General features: G+C 40.7%; 1 protein-coding gene across 1 annotated transcript; it reads left to right on the top strand.

Annotated features, from left to right (window-relative positions):
- Positions 1-4,212: 4,212 nt before the first annotated feature.
- Positions 4,213-12,074, top strand: LOC139931916 (sodium/potassium-transporting ATPase subunit beta-233-like). The gene is made up of 6 exons (XM_071925558.2): positions 4,213-4,432; positions 6,695-6,823; positions 8,590-8,745; positions 9,292-9,476; positions 10,401-10,484; positions 10,603-12,074. Exons 1-6 carry the CDS (start codon positions 4,342-4,344, stop codon positions 10,861-10,863), a joined length of 906 nt encoding a protein of 301 aa, XP_071781659.1. The 5' UTR covers positions 4,213-4,341; the 3' UTR covers positions 10,864-12,074.
- Positions 12,075-13,464: the final 1,390 nt, after the last annotated feature.

Raw genomic sequence — 13,464 nt, forward strand, 5'->3', positions numbered from 1 at the left:
TTTTTTTGTCCAATCTGAAATTTTAGACTTTAAGACAAGACTCAGGTTTTCAAAAGCTCATGTAATTCAGCAGTAATGAAGCTCTCTCTTTTGACAGTCAAGATGGTTTCACATGAGAGTTTCTTTATCTGGTTATTTGCAGCTTTCACCATATTTCCTACCATTGTTACGCCAACAACACACAGTTGTACATATCCGTTAAGCCTAATTACCGCAATAACCTTATTTCATTGCAAGATTGCCTAACTGCTATAATAGCCTGTATGGCTCACAACTTCCTCCAGCTGAACTCTGATAAAACAGAGAAATCCAGCTCAATCAGTCAGCACCTTGGTCCTTTAGCCAGTAATGTCATGTCATATTCCAGAAACCTGGGAGTAGCTTTTGATTCACAATTGAATTTTGACATTTTTGACATCTCAACTCCCTGGTCCGGGCGTGTTACTTTCAACATCAACAAAATTCCCCCGGTTCTTTCCTCCCAAGACATGGAAAGACACGCATTTATTTCTACTCGCCTCGACTACTGCAATTCCTTATTTACATGCCTTACCCAAACTTCCTTGACTCGTGTTTGCATGTATATATACAGATGTGCATTTTGTGTATATGTTTGTGCATATGTGTTTATGTACACTGTACGTGTGTATGTGGGCATGTATGTGCATATATGCAGTTTATGTGTGTGTGTGTATATGGGTGTGTACAGTATGTGTATGTATGTGTGTGTGTACATATATACATATATTTGTGTATGGGTATGTATGCATGGATATGTTTATATGCATGTATGTATATCTGTGTGCATGTATATGTTTATATCCATGTATGTATGTATATCTGTGTATGTATATATATATATACGTTTGTATATGTGCATGTATACTTATAGTTATTTGTGTATATTTTACTCTTTTATTTAGCTTTTATTCTAAGTTTTCTCTCTTGTACAGCACTTTGTAGTAAAGATTTACTTACTTACTTATCTAGATATTAGCGCCAGTCTCCTGTTAGCGCTGATTTGGCAGAAATAAAAAACTTCATGTACTTCCAAAGATTGGGCTTTGTTAGTGATCAGTAGGACAGGCGGATGTTTCCTTCAAAGTGGAGTTCCATACTCATCAGTGTTAATACAACAGCAGGACAGCAACAGTGATTGGATTCCTCTCGACATTGAGGTGATATTTAAAGGTCAAAAGCCCCTGTGTGTTCTGCAGCTAGAAGGGTGGTGTGCCATTTTACCAAACACACCACACACACCCAGAGGGACAGTGTAACAAATCACAACTGACAAATCACACACGCGCTCACACATACACATGCACACACACAGACACACACACATGCCTTTACATTCATACACATGCACACAGCTCAAGACATCCTGATGACAGCACTGTTTTGGGTTTTTTTTGGTAAGAACTTATAGGGGACAGTTAACATTCTCAGCATTGTGTGTGTGTGTGTGTGTGTGTGTGTGTGTGTGTGTGTGTGTGTGTGTGCCTGTGTGTGTCTCTAAATAGAAAATTCCCCCCAAATTCCCCCCAAAATAGCCTGTGTGGTCGGTGGGTCGAGTGGGAGCAGAGCTTCAGCTGGCCCTGTCAACCAGCCATTGCTGAAGTCACCACTAGGTGTGTGTGTGTGTGTGTGTGTGTGAGAGAGAGAGAGAGAGAGAGAGAGAAAGAGAGAGAGAGTGAGAGAGAGAGAGATATCTATATCTGTATCTGTATCAGTGTCTCTCACACTCATAGCTCTATTCAAACCCAAATAAGTTTTTCATACCCTGTTATGAGTGTTTAGGACTCCACATTATAGCTGTAAAGGATTCTATGCTTTGTGTGTCCTGATCATATAAATGTACAACACAGCCCTAGAGGCTGTTGTGTTCAATAACAGAAAATTGCCAGGCAGAAAACAATAGTTTAGACAAAATATTATTTTATTCAATGTGGTATTTTTCATAATTTCAACATGGAAACGTGAAATACTTGGATGCATACCTCTTTGTTTTTATCGACATACTTAATGGTCATCTTCTGCACTTGTTGGAGCTATTCCAGTCATTACACAACCACCTAAGAGAAGTGAATACAGATAAGAAGAAAAGCTCATTCAAAGTACAAAATGACATTTCAAATCCATTCTTCTAAAAATCACGGTCACAAACTAAAAGTAAACAAGACCTTCTTTCTCTCCAAGCAACCGACAAATAATTAATTTTAACTAACACTCAGTTAGCTAGATTCTTTGTGAGAAGTACTTCACTTGCTAACATTGGTAAATCGAAAGGGATCATTTCCTCAACGCTAATGATGATGAATCTGCACAGTGAGTACACTACAGCAAGTGAAAAGGCTCAAAAATGACATGCATTTCAAAGGTACTACTTCGTACTTTGTGTGGTCCTGGGGATGAACAGAGGTACACTCATTCACTACAAGGTAATAGAAAATAAATGAAAACCCTTATGGCACTAGAAGCAGGGTAGCCCTTGATCCCACTTTATAGAAGGGTGTTATGGGCTGTGGAAGGGGGGGTACAGGTCTAAACTGTGTGTATACTTGGCAGTGCTGTGTAACTAGAGCTTATTATCCCTGTGGTGAGAAGCAGGAACAGCAAAGCTAAAGGGTCTGTTGCACTCAACAACATATAGGACACCCACCAAGCTAAAATGAGAACAGGTAGATAGCGGACGGAACCATGCTGGCTCCAGCTAAAGCAAATACATTCTGTCACTGAAAGGGAATGAAATGATTACTGTTTGTGCCATAATGACTGTTTTAGAGGAAACGTCTTCAATCTGAATTGTAGGTTCTCGCTGTAATCTGGCGTTTCTGCCGTCACCATTGTAATCACTGGCATGCAATGACTTAGCCTTAGCAGCCATGCTGAATTACAACTCCTTATCTAGCTTGACATACACATGAACCTACAAAAGTGCTCATATTTTTGAAATCTTACGTTTGACTCTTCCTCTCTCTTTCACATTGGAAAGAAGTGTACATCCATTCAATTTTCTCAATAAATCATGAAATAAATCACATTACTCCTATTGTTTTGCTGCAAGGAATCATCAGTGGCATCACGGCAAGCTAATGTGCAATCTCTCCCACATCCTACTGAATATTGCAGGTTGTTAGATAAGGATGACTCTGGACTGAAGGACAAAAACACAATAACAAATTTCTACTGAGATGGCATTTCAGTGCAAAATGTGGCCTAATCTGTGTGTAATCTGGTTATGGAGTTGTATCTGAAACCTACTCCTTTTACTTCTGTTTTCTGGAATATCTCAGGGTAGTGTCATTATACTCATCTATGCACAGTATTCATTACATTTATGACTGATGGTGATCTATAGATAGATAGACAGATAGATAGATAGATAGATAGATAGATAGATAGATAGATAGATGTTTTTGGAAACTCTGGATTGCCCTTGGATCATTAAGACAACCTAAACTGAATTTCTGTTATATTTTGAAGGCTATAGTAGGCTATATGGTGGTGTAGACAAAGATGGTTAAGTATTCATGATATTTCATGTTCACCCGTTTGCCTTAGGCTACATGATGCTATTTATATAAAAGAATATATGATAGCTGCGAAAGTGACTACTATTGGTCACGAGTGATTATTCTATTAAAAATCTGCAGTTCAAGGGGGACAGAAGCTTGGACTATAGTGTAACACCTAAGGGCAATGTACGGAGCCCCTAAAGTCCCGAAAGGTGATATTTTTTTTATCTTGTGCGCACAAGTTAATTATCTTGTGGGAACAAGTTATTATCTTGTGCGCACAAAATAACTTATTCCCACAAGATAATTAACTTGTGCGCACAAGATAAAAAAAGATCACCTTGTGCGATATTTTTTTTATCTTGTGCGCACAAGTTATTATCTTGTGCGCACAAGATAATAACTTGTTCCCACAAGATAATTAACTTGTGCGCACAAGATAAAAAAATATCACTTTTCGGGACTTACGGGGCTCCGTAGCAATGAATAACTATCTACACGATATCTGCAATGCACAGCCTAGACATCATGTTTATAGTGTAAATGTCTGCCTCTATAGGCAGTCTGTCCGTCTTCCTGACGTCACCGCAACGCACAGCTTCTCCACTCTGTGATTGGCCAGCGTTGCTCCGCCCTCCTACTAGGTAACTTATTGAGAGTTTCGGGCGGAGTCGAGGAGGAACAGCTTATATTGGAGAGCGTTCCACCGGACCGAGCTGGGTGCATCTGCGACGGGTTTGGATTTGGGTACTCCAGAGAGGGATCCGCCGAGCAAGAAAGGAACAAAGAAGGAACACCTCTGAAGGAAATAAAAGTCAATAAAATGCCCTCAAATAAAGACGATGGCGGATGGAAGAAGTTTCTGTGGGATTCAGAGAAAGGAGAGCTGCTCGGCCGTACCGGGGGGAGTTGGTGTAAGTATGGTCGCTATCTGCTCTGGAGTTCCTGGTAAAATGCGAAGCGCGCTCGTCGTTGTAGGAGCGCGCGCCCCCGTCGCCTCGTGTGTCTTGCCACCTGTTTGATTTGACTTTGCTGCATTCAGACAGCACGACTCACTATTGCACGAGTACATAATGTCTTCTGACTAAGCAGTTTCACCTAACTTATATATCCCTGCTTTTTACCTGTCCTCGGAAGCGCATCGTCTTCCAAGCGAGGTCAGGCTGAATTTAGATTTGATTAAAACTGTCTCGAGGTAAAAGCCAAGGTCATTATTGATGTGCGGCTTTGCGAGTTTAATTCTCCCAATTTCAGGCTCTAATTGTAAATTCAAAGTGCATAGACGCTGCGGTGCAAACGGCGGAAGGACACTGGTCTGATGTAGACTGGCCTACCGTCACATCCAGACCCACAGTTAGTCGGTGGGAAACACCAAGTTGTCTTTTCCCATTTTGAATGAGGCAGTCAAAGGGTTAAAAATGCATCATAGTCCAAGGTGAGTCAAGGTGATAGGGCCTGCTTGGAAATGGAGAGAGGACTATCTACCCGTGTTGGGTTTCTCTGATCAGATGTCACTGTAGTCAAATGAACAATAGAATTGATTAACTTGTTATACCTTTCTCTGGTTTCCTCCACCAACAGCAGTGCTCATGTCCTTCTACCGCCCTTCAATGTCACACACCATTTCAACACTGTCCAGACAGTAACATTTCAGTTATAGGCAATGTTGCTGTTAAATTGTCTTTTTACTCACATTAGAGCAATGATCAGAACACAATGAGACACACCAGGTATTCTAGCTAGGAGCTTAAACTGAAGTCAGTACTGATGTGTGGAACTGCTGGGATCATATTTGTCCTTCTGAGGTCATCCTAAAACTGCTGATGCATTTGGAAAGTGTGCCATGCGCAATGCTGTGTTGAAGGTTGTGATGGAAGGACAGCCAGGCCGGCACTAGACTACCATACCAAGTTATTTAGACTCATTCCCAAACCATTTTCTATTAAAATGACAACAGATTACATGTCTGGAATATAAATTGTTATTTTGCAATGACACAGGTATTGCTGAGCTAAAGTTTTTTTTTTAAAGATATCTAGTAATAGATCTTTTACAAAGTTCAAGCTATTGTGCATCTGATGTGACCCTTTGACATTGCCTTATGCAGCAAAAGGCCTAGCCTACCTGTTAGTTTACATCATGCTAGCTCAAAGGGTAACTTAAGGTCTGCTTTATTTATTGCTCTGGAATATGAATGCAAATGATGGAATGGTAATATTCCTGACTTTGCAGTCTCTTCAGTCTAGAGTGATTTAGAACAAAGAGCCTACAGTTATTCTAATGTGGAATAACTACTTTTGGTGCACAGTCCTCGACTCCTCACCATCGCATCCCAGTACAGCTGGAAAGATGGCTGCCACTGTTGGGATTATTTGAATATGAATGGTGGCTTTGTAGTTACCTCCCTCCATAGGGGAGACACAGACCCCACTGTTGTTGCATGAATTTTATTTGTAAATGATCCTTGGAGCAGGAGTGGCTAGTTGAAAGGCTGCTTCATGTCAAGGAGACTTCAGAAGGAGTCGAGTCAGCATGGATTACTTGGTGGATATGGCCAATATGCCTTAAGTTGCCTGCTCGTGTTCAGGTAACTGTATATTGCTCTTTGAGGAAAAGACTGTGGTATGCTGCTTGAAAAGGAATTCATTGCTCCCACTTAAGACTGGTAGCTAGACTTTTAACAAGATGGCCATTAACCAGTTGTTAATGAGGAGCGTCAAGCCCCTTCTTCCAAAGATGTAGAGGAGTGAGATTTCAGTAACTGTTATATGCAGAGAGAATTGCTTATTGCAACTTTTCTACAGGTGAATCCAGGGAATTTGTACGGTATTTTGTTTCAGTGGGGTTAGTGCATGTTCAGTGTTTGTCAAACCAGATATGCCACTCCACAGTTGTGTAATACAGGTGTTTTTATCAGTTGTCCTGGTATTGCTCCACAGGAATGCAGGCCTTGTAAAATTTTAACTGTTACAGTGTGAATATCTCATTTGTCCCTTTCCAATACCATTTCACTAGCCTAACAATGGAGAGAAAAGATCCATACAATATACATTGTAGAAATACAGTCTCGTAATAGCGGCAGTCATGTGATCAAGTGTATGTCGCCATCCTTACCTTCCCCCACTCACTGTAGAATGCTATTGACACATTCCTCCCCTCTTTTTTTTTCTCCATAGTCAAAATTCTAATATTCTACGTGATTTTCTATGGCTGCCTGGCTGGAATTTTCATCGGCACCATCCAAGCAATGCTGCTCACCCTGAGCAACTACAAACCCACCTGGCAGGACCGAGTCGCACCCCCAGGTAAGAAAAGACAACCCCCTCCTGTCTTGCAGGATTTGAAAATGAGAAATCCAGCACCTAAGAAGAGTGACCCCCTAGTCTTACAAAATGATTGATTGCGTGTAATTACATTTTTAGAGATGAATTGATATGTTATGTCCTTGGCTGATAAAATAACACTTCACAGATTGGATCCTCTGTATTTTATAGATTTTGAATGATGAACTTCAGGTAATGCTTTTGTTTTACAAAATGGATGTATAGCGTTTTGGAAATGACCTCTTCATATATGTATGGGTCATGCTCCCAATGCAGTGCCTGTGTTCACAGCTACCTCCCCTGTGTACACACAGTTGCCTGGTTTCCATGGCAGGGAAGGCCAACTGGGGTTTGCCAGACCAGAGTGAGCATGTCTGTAATACAGAGTCAGAGCAACTGTCATGACTCCAACCTGACAAATCACCAATGGAGTCAACATGATATGAAGGCTGGTGCAGTCATCTAGCTCTAGAGGAAATGGTTTGGCAGCAATAATAAAGTGCTGGCTGGTTTTTGTAGGCCAAACTTGGTTAATGTCTGCAAGTATGTTTACCTGCAACGGGGAGGGGGAGTAAAGGGAGGGGTTGGTCAAACACACTCTTACTGAATTTCACACTAAGACAGTTTAGGCTAAATAGGAGGCATAACAGTTGAAGTGGAATTCGCCTGAGTGTGGTCTTCATGGAATCCTCTCACAAGGAAATCTAATGTTAGCTATCTGTTTTCAGTGGTCAGCTCATTACCTAGTTGACACAATGTTCTTAACTTTCACCTAGATATCAATGCCATAATTATGAATGTAATTGATTTAATTCTTAGAATTGATTGAGCAATTGAATTAAGGACAATTCAGATTTCCCTTCAGAATTCTTTCCATCATAAAAACTCTGCACGCATGGAAATTTTCTGGGAGTTGTCATATTAGTTTGTTGCAAAACACAACCTTCACTCCACCACCGATTGACTCTTGGCCAACACCCCACATATTTTAACTTCCCCTTATGAGGTTGTGATCACATGGCTTTGAGTAGCAGTAGACAGAAACATGCTGATCACGGGCCCTTCATTATGTTCTTTCTCAAAGTCTTGCACTTCTTTGGTAGGATGAGCAGTTAACATATGTAAACAACAGTCCGCATACATATGTACTTAATCCCTTCAGTTTTTTATAGGTTTCCTTCAGTGTAGGACTTAAAGCACCATGCTAAAGCCAGGGCAAAAGTTAAAAACTATTGCCCAAGCCAACATTACTATCATGTGCAACTTCTGCTTCGCTCCCAATCAATCAAAGGACCATCAACATTTTTACCCAAAGGTGAAACAAAGTTGGCGCCCCTTGCTCTTAAGCCATTTGAAAGTGTCTTTAAAGCCCTCTCTACTGGCTGCGTTTTATTTTCCTAAGTGGTAAATGATTGTTCTGAACTCTGGGTGACCTTTAGCAGGGCGGGGTCAGTTAGCTGGCTGTAGGTAGATAAGGAAGCAGGAGTGTTGTGATCTCCTATATCCTGTAGAAGAACAATTGAGAGTCATCACCTCATTCTTTAACGCCTCTTATGACTATGAATGGGTGGGATTCTGGACTGTATAAAGGGCTCAATTAAGGATCTTTAAGATAGTCATTGTCATGTTAGTTGGAAGAAGACTCGCTCCATCCAAAAACTTGAATTCCCCATCAATGGAACCATTATCCAGACGTTGAAACTGTTGGGAACAACAGACTGAAACTAATGTAAAGATTGTTCCTGCAGGCCTTTCGCACACCCCGCGCTCAGAGAAAGCTGAAGTGTCCTTTAACCTGAATGACGTGGAGACCTACCTGCCTTACACCAAGGCCTTGAAGGAGTTCCTGGCCAAGTACAATGACGACAATCAGCGGGACCAGATGAAGTTCGAGGACTGTGGAAGTAGGTTTCCTTTGAACTCTGTTCCAGTTTGCTCCTCCTGCTTCCCAACTCTGCTTTGTCTTTGGAAAGTTCCGGAGCTGAACGGCTGACTATAGAAATGTGGTGAGAAAGTAGAGCTTCAGCCATGATGACGTCAAGTTGCTTCCCCTTGTGCTTTTTCCCTTGCGAAATTCTCTCAAAGGAAAAAAATATATATATATTTTGGACATGATTCACTTTTTCACATTGTTTTTTTTTTTAAAGCTGAAGTGGCCAAAGACTTGTCAGTTTTAAAGTTTTCAAATTGACCTCCTCCACAGCTCCAAGCAAGCATACTATAATACTATGTATTACCTTGGCTAAGCCCTAATCTAAATGGTAATGTTGGATAGATGTAATGCTGTTGCATCATCAAGCCTAGCAATGTCCATGAACACAAGGTTACTGGCCTTCTTGAAGCCACCACAAGTATTAAAAGGACCTTGCAGGTTGACAGGTTGGAATTTCAAACACTATTAATGATAATATCTAACCCAAGTTCACATGCACTTAAAACTTTCCCTTCAGATGAGCCTGGAGATTACAAGAACAGGGGTGACTTGGAGAGTGATGTGGGCATCAGAAAGGCCTGCCGCTTCTCCAGGGAAAAACTGGGACCCTGCTCCGGCATCCAGGACAACGACTTCGGTTTCAAGGATGGCAAGCCCTGCTTTATCGTCAAGCTAAACAGGATCGTCAACTTCCGGCCACGGGTAAGTTCTTAAATATCAGTCTGTTTGCACATGGAGTCATCTTTCAGGTAAAAGGTATAGCAGCCACTGGGGACAAACAAAAGGTCCCAGAGACTAAGATGGGCAATGGCTATTGTATTGAAATTCAGTTCCAGACCGAGAAATCCATTTGATCATTTTTTTTAGTTCAAAAAGAGCTCTGCGGTTTGCGGAGACAATATGTTTCTCTACCCGCCCCCTTTCTGTACAGCATACAGGTGAACCAATACTGTGTGAACCCACATGATGTATCAACCACCACTGTGGTTGGTACGTCTTTGGAACTATGGAAAGATAAATATAGAGATATGGGCTATGGAAAGATAAATATATAGTGATAGAAAAGACGATACATAAATTCATGGCTCCTACAAAAGGGAAAAATTGGTTTGATTTTCTAAAAGTAGACTATTTTGGTTGTATACAGTGGTGTTATTGTTCAGATGAGGCCTAAGTTGCTGAGCTAATTACAGTTGAAGTTATTTTGGCTGTTGTGGTGCTGCTTTTCCACCGCAAACTGAGCTAATGCTTTTAGAGTTTCTGGTAATGGCAGATGGTGGAAGGAGTGAAAAGCCGATGGGGAAAAATCACTTCCAAGGTGTTTATCCTCTTCAGTAAAGCCAAAGACAGCAGGGAGGGAAGGAAGACAGGAAGCAACAGGGTTATTAGAAATGGTTATGGGAAATGTGGTTTTAATTTGGTAAAAGAAACTAACAATTCCACCGGCATGAGACGGAGGTTACCAATTGTCTCTACCGTTGTCTCATTTGTTTATGGTAATTATACCATGGTATCACAATTAGTTTGACAAAGACAAGTGTTACACAAATATTACACATAGCACCTTCTTGATATTCCAGTGAAGTCTTATACCAAAGCTCTAACTCTGTATTCATCTTTGTTCAGCCCCCTACATCTAATGAGAGCATCCCTGAAGAGGCCCAGCCCAAGGTGCAGCCCAATGTCATCCCCATCTACTGCACCAACAAGGTACATGGAAATCCATTTCAGTTCAGTGCATATTACATGTCTTTTTTATGCGTGCATGCTTTCCTTCGTGTGTTTGGATTGAAATTCAAGCATTCCTGTCTTGTTTTGATACTCACAGAGGGAGGAGGATGCTGGGAAAATCGGGGAAATCAAGTACCACGGCATCGGCGAAGGCTTCCCGCTGCAGTATTATCCCTATTATGGCAAGCTTCTGCACCCCCAGTACCTGCAGCCCCTGGTAGCGCTCCAATTTACCAACCTCACCATGAACACTGAACTGCGCATCGAGTGCAAAGTGTTTGGAGACAACATTGAGTACAGCGAGAAGGACCGCTACCAAGGACGTTTTGACATCAAGATCACCATTACCAGTTTATGACCACCATCAGGACCATAGCACTTTCTCTGACCCCCCCCAGCCCCTTTAACCTTAACACAATTTCAAGAGGTAACATAATATAATCTAGGAGATGTACAATGTGGGGGGTAGACTATAGCTGTTAAGTTAAATCACAACTAGTCTTGAATAAATTTAAAAAAACCTCATACGGGACCGATACTTAATCTGTCTGCTTTCAACACTAGCTTCTCTGCTTCTGTCTAGCGTTAGAATGTAATTTACAGGAAGAGTAGCTATAGCCTAATAAAAATATTTATTCTACTATAAATGAGAGTATTCCATGAGCCATGGGACATTGTTCATTTATGACTGTAAATTGTAATTCCACCACTAATGTGTAGCAAGCAGTGTGTTTGTCCCCTCCGTATATTGCTGCCTTGTGTGTTTTCGATATATATTTTTGGAGTGTACAGTGCAGTAGTCGCATATTTTGGTCCTTTCCAAGCCATGTCGTAACCTGTTTTCTTATGTGAGCAAGCTTTAGCAGTCCAAGATGTGTATATACATATATATATATATAAATGTATACTTAATGATTGAAAATGTTTTGACACGGTACGCTCTGATCTCTTCTGATCTGTGTGAGAAAAAGGCTGCACTCCAGGGAACTTTTTTTTCCTCCTTTTTGTGTCTTCTACATCTGATCATGGGAGAATATTTTTACTTCATTTTTTCATTTTTTTGTCGCTTTTCTTTGAAATCACTTAAATGGGGGATAAGGGTTTTATTACACTTGGTTTCATGCTTTTACTTTTGATTTTCCTTGAATGTAGAGTTGTGTGTCCAGCCCGTTAGACACTAGTCCTCTTTAAGGGCAACGGTGCTAACTCAACTTTTAAAAAATGATTGTCGTTTCTAGCTGGATACATCACGGCATTGTGGTGTAACTTGCTGATGAATGTTTTTAGCCATTTAACATGGTGGAAGAATTTTATATTTATGCAGTTGTACATTTTTTTTCTTTGCAGAAAAGTGTAATGTATAAATACAATACCAAAGTCACAAGTTGAGGAGAATCTTTGTCAGAAGCAATGCAGTACTCCGTGTTTTTAGGATCTCTCATCGATGTTAAGTGCTAAAGTCAATGTCTAACATCAGTCAAGTTTTCAGGAGTTAATCCGCTCTTGTCATTTATTTAATCAGAGTAAGAAATAAACAAATAAAATAAAGAAAACAACAAACCTGTTTCACTCTGTTTCTGTTTTGGCCATGAATGTAGTTAAGTGTTGTAGAATTAACAAGTAATGGTAGGTCTAATTCCACAATGCCACATATCCACATTAATTGTTGATGTTGATGCTCAACATTTTAAAAAAAAATGGTTAAAGGTAGCTAATGATGTCAGTAATATTCAAGAGGATCTCTTGTCAATGTTTAACACTCAAGTCAATGTCGAACATCAGCCACCTTACCATGAATTAATCCACCTCTGTCATTTAATCAGAAAGAAACAAATAAAATTACAATGGACCCTTTCTGTGTTTTTGTTTGAGTTTTGTCCAGAGAAAAGGGGTAAAAGGGTTGTAGACTAAAGAAAATATTTTCACTTTAATATAATTTTGATTGCCAAGTACAGTAAAAGTCCAGGACATTGGGGCAGACATACTGTAGGTGCAGAGACAGCAATGTCAACTTGCTGTGAAGAATATGATCGTACAGAATCAGAAGACCAGCTCATGTTCCCTCTAGGGATGTTAGAACATTTCATTAAACAGAAACAAGCCTATACATCTATGACAATATGTAAAATGATGTCATTCAAGGTTTTTTGAATATATTAAATGTTTGGAAATGTAAACTGCTGAGACATTTTCCTGCTGGGAAGACAAAAACTGAGGAATGAGATGATCAACCATACCACAATAACACCACTGACTCTGTAAATGTCCATTTTACTATGACAGCTCCAGAGGGGATCATTCATATGCCTGAGAAAAATGTTGTTGTCAATACTTCAGTATGAAAAGGTTAGCCTGCATGGCCTTACTAACCACTATGTACTCTGAGACATCATGTGCTGCATGACTTTCATTCCATGGGCCAGAGCAAAACAGGAGCTTACACCCCTGTAGCAGGTAGGTTCTAAGTACTCACCTCATTGGGGCTGTTGTGACAAGTGGTAGCCTAAAGTCGGCCTATACTTGTTTAGATTGTGCAGTCACTAATAAGAATAGCACCAGGGTCTCTGTATCTCACGGTTATATGTACAGTGGGGTTTTATGGTTTTACAGACCAACCCTATTGACCAACCGATAGTCACAGCTAAAAACTAGCCACGCATGATCGAGTGACAAGGGGAGACATTTCAGAGCTTTCCACGCATCTCTTTGAAACGTTTCATGGGTTCTGTGTGACATCAACTTTAACCCCCAACCCTGTTCTCATTTTCCATCAGAGATCTCATGAATGGCCACGCTGTGTTGTTCGCTGCAGGTTGGTTTTGGAGGAGGAGCAGAGTGACTTGACATTTTCCGTCACCATTCAGCTGCTCTAAGTCTCCAGGCCAAGAGGAGGCTAGTGGATAGGTTGCAGAGACATGGCTCTGTAATTACAGGAGCTAGCCAGTGCATAGTAACAGTG

Source organism: Centroberyx gerrardi, chromosome 21, assembly GCF_048128805.1.
Source record: "Centroberyx gerrardi isolate f3 chromosome 21, fCenGer3.hap1.cur.20231027, whole genome shotgun sequence".
NCBI lineage: Eukaryota > Metazoa > Chordata > Actinopteri > Beryciformes > Berycidae > Centroberyx > Centroberyx gerrardi.

Excerpts from the sequence above, each read along its gene's own strand:
- LOC139931916 (XM_071925558.2), top strand. The coding sequence starts at position 4,342 with ATGCCCTCAAATAAAGACGATGGCGGATGGAAGAAGTTTCTGTGGGAT. Across the intron at positions 4,433-6,694 it reads CCGTACCGGGGGGAGTTGGT|TCAAAATTCTAATATTCTAC; the intron begins GTAAGTATGGTC and ends TTTTCTCCATAG. Across the intron at positions 9,477-10,400 it reads TCGTCAACTTCCGGCCACGG|CCCCCTACATCTAATGAGAG; the intron begins GTAAGTTCTTAA and ends ATCTTTGTTCAG.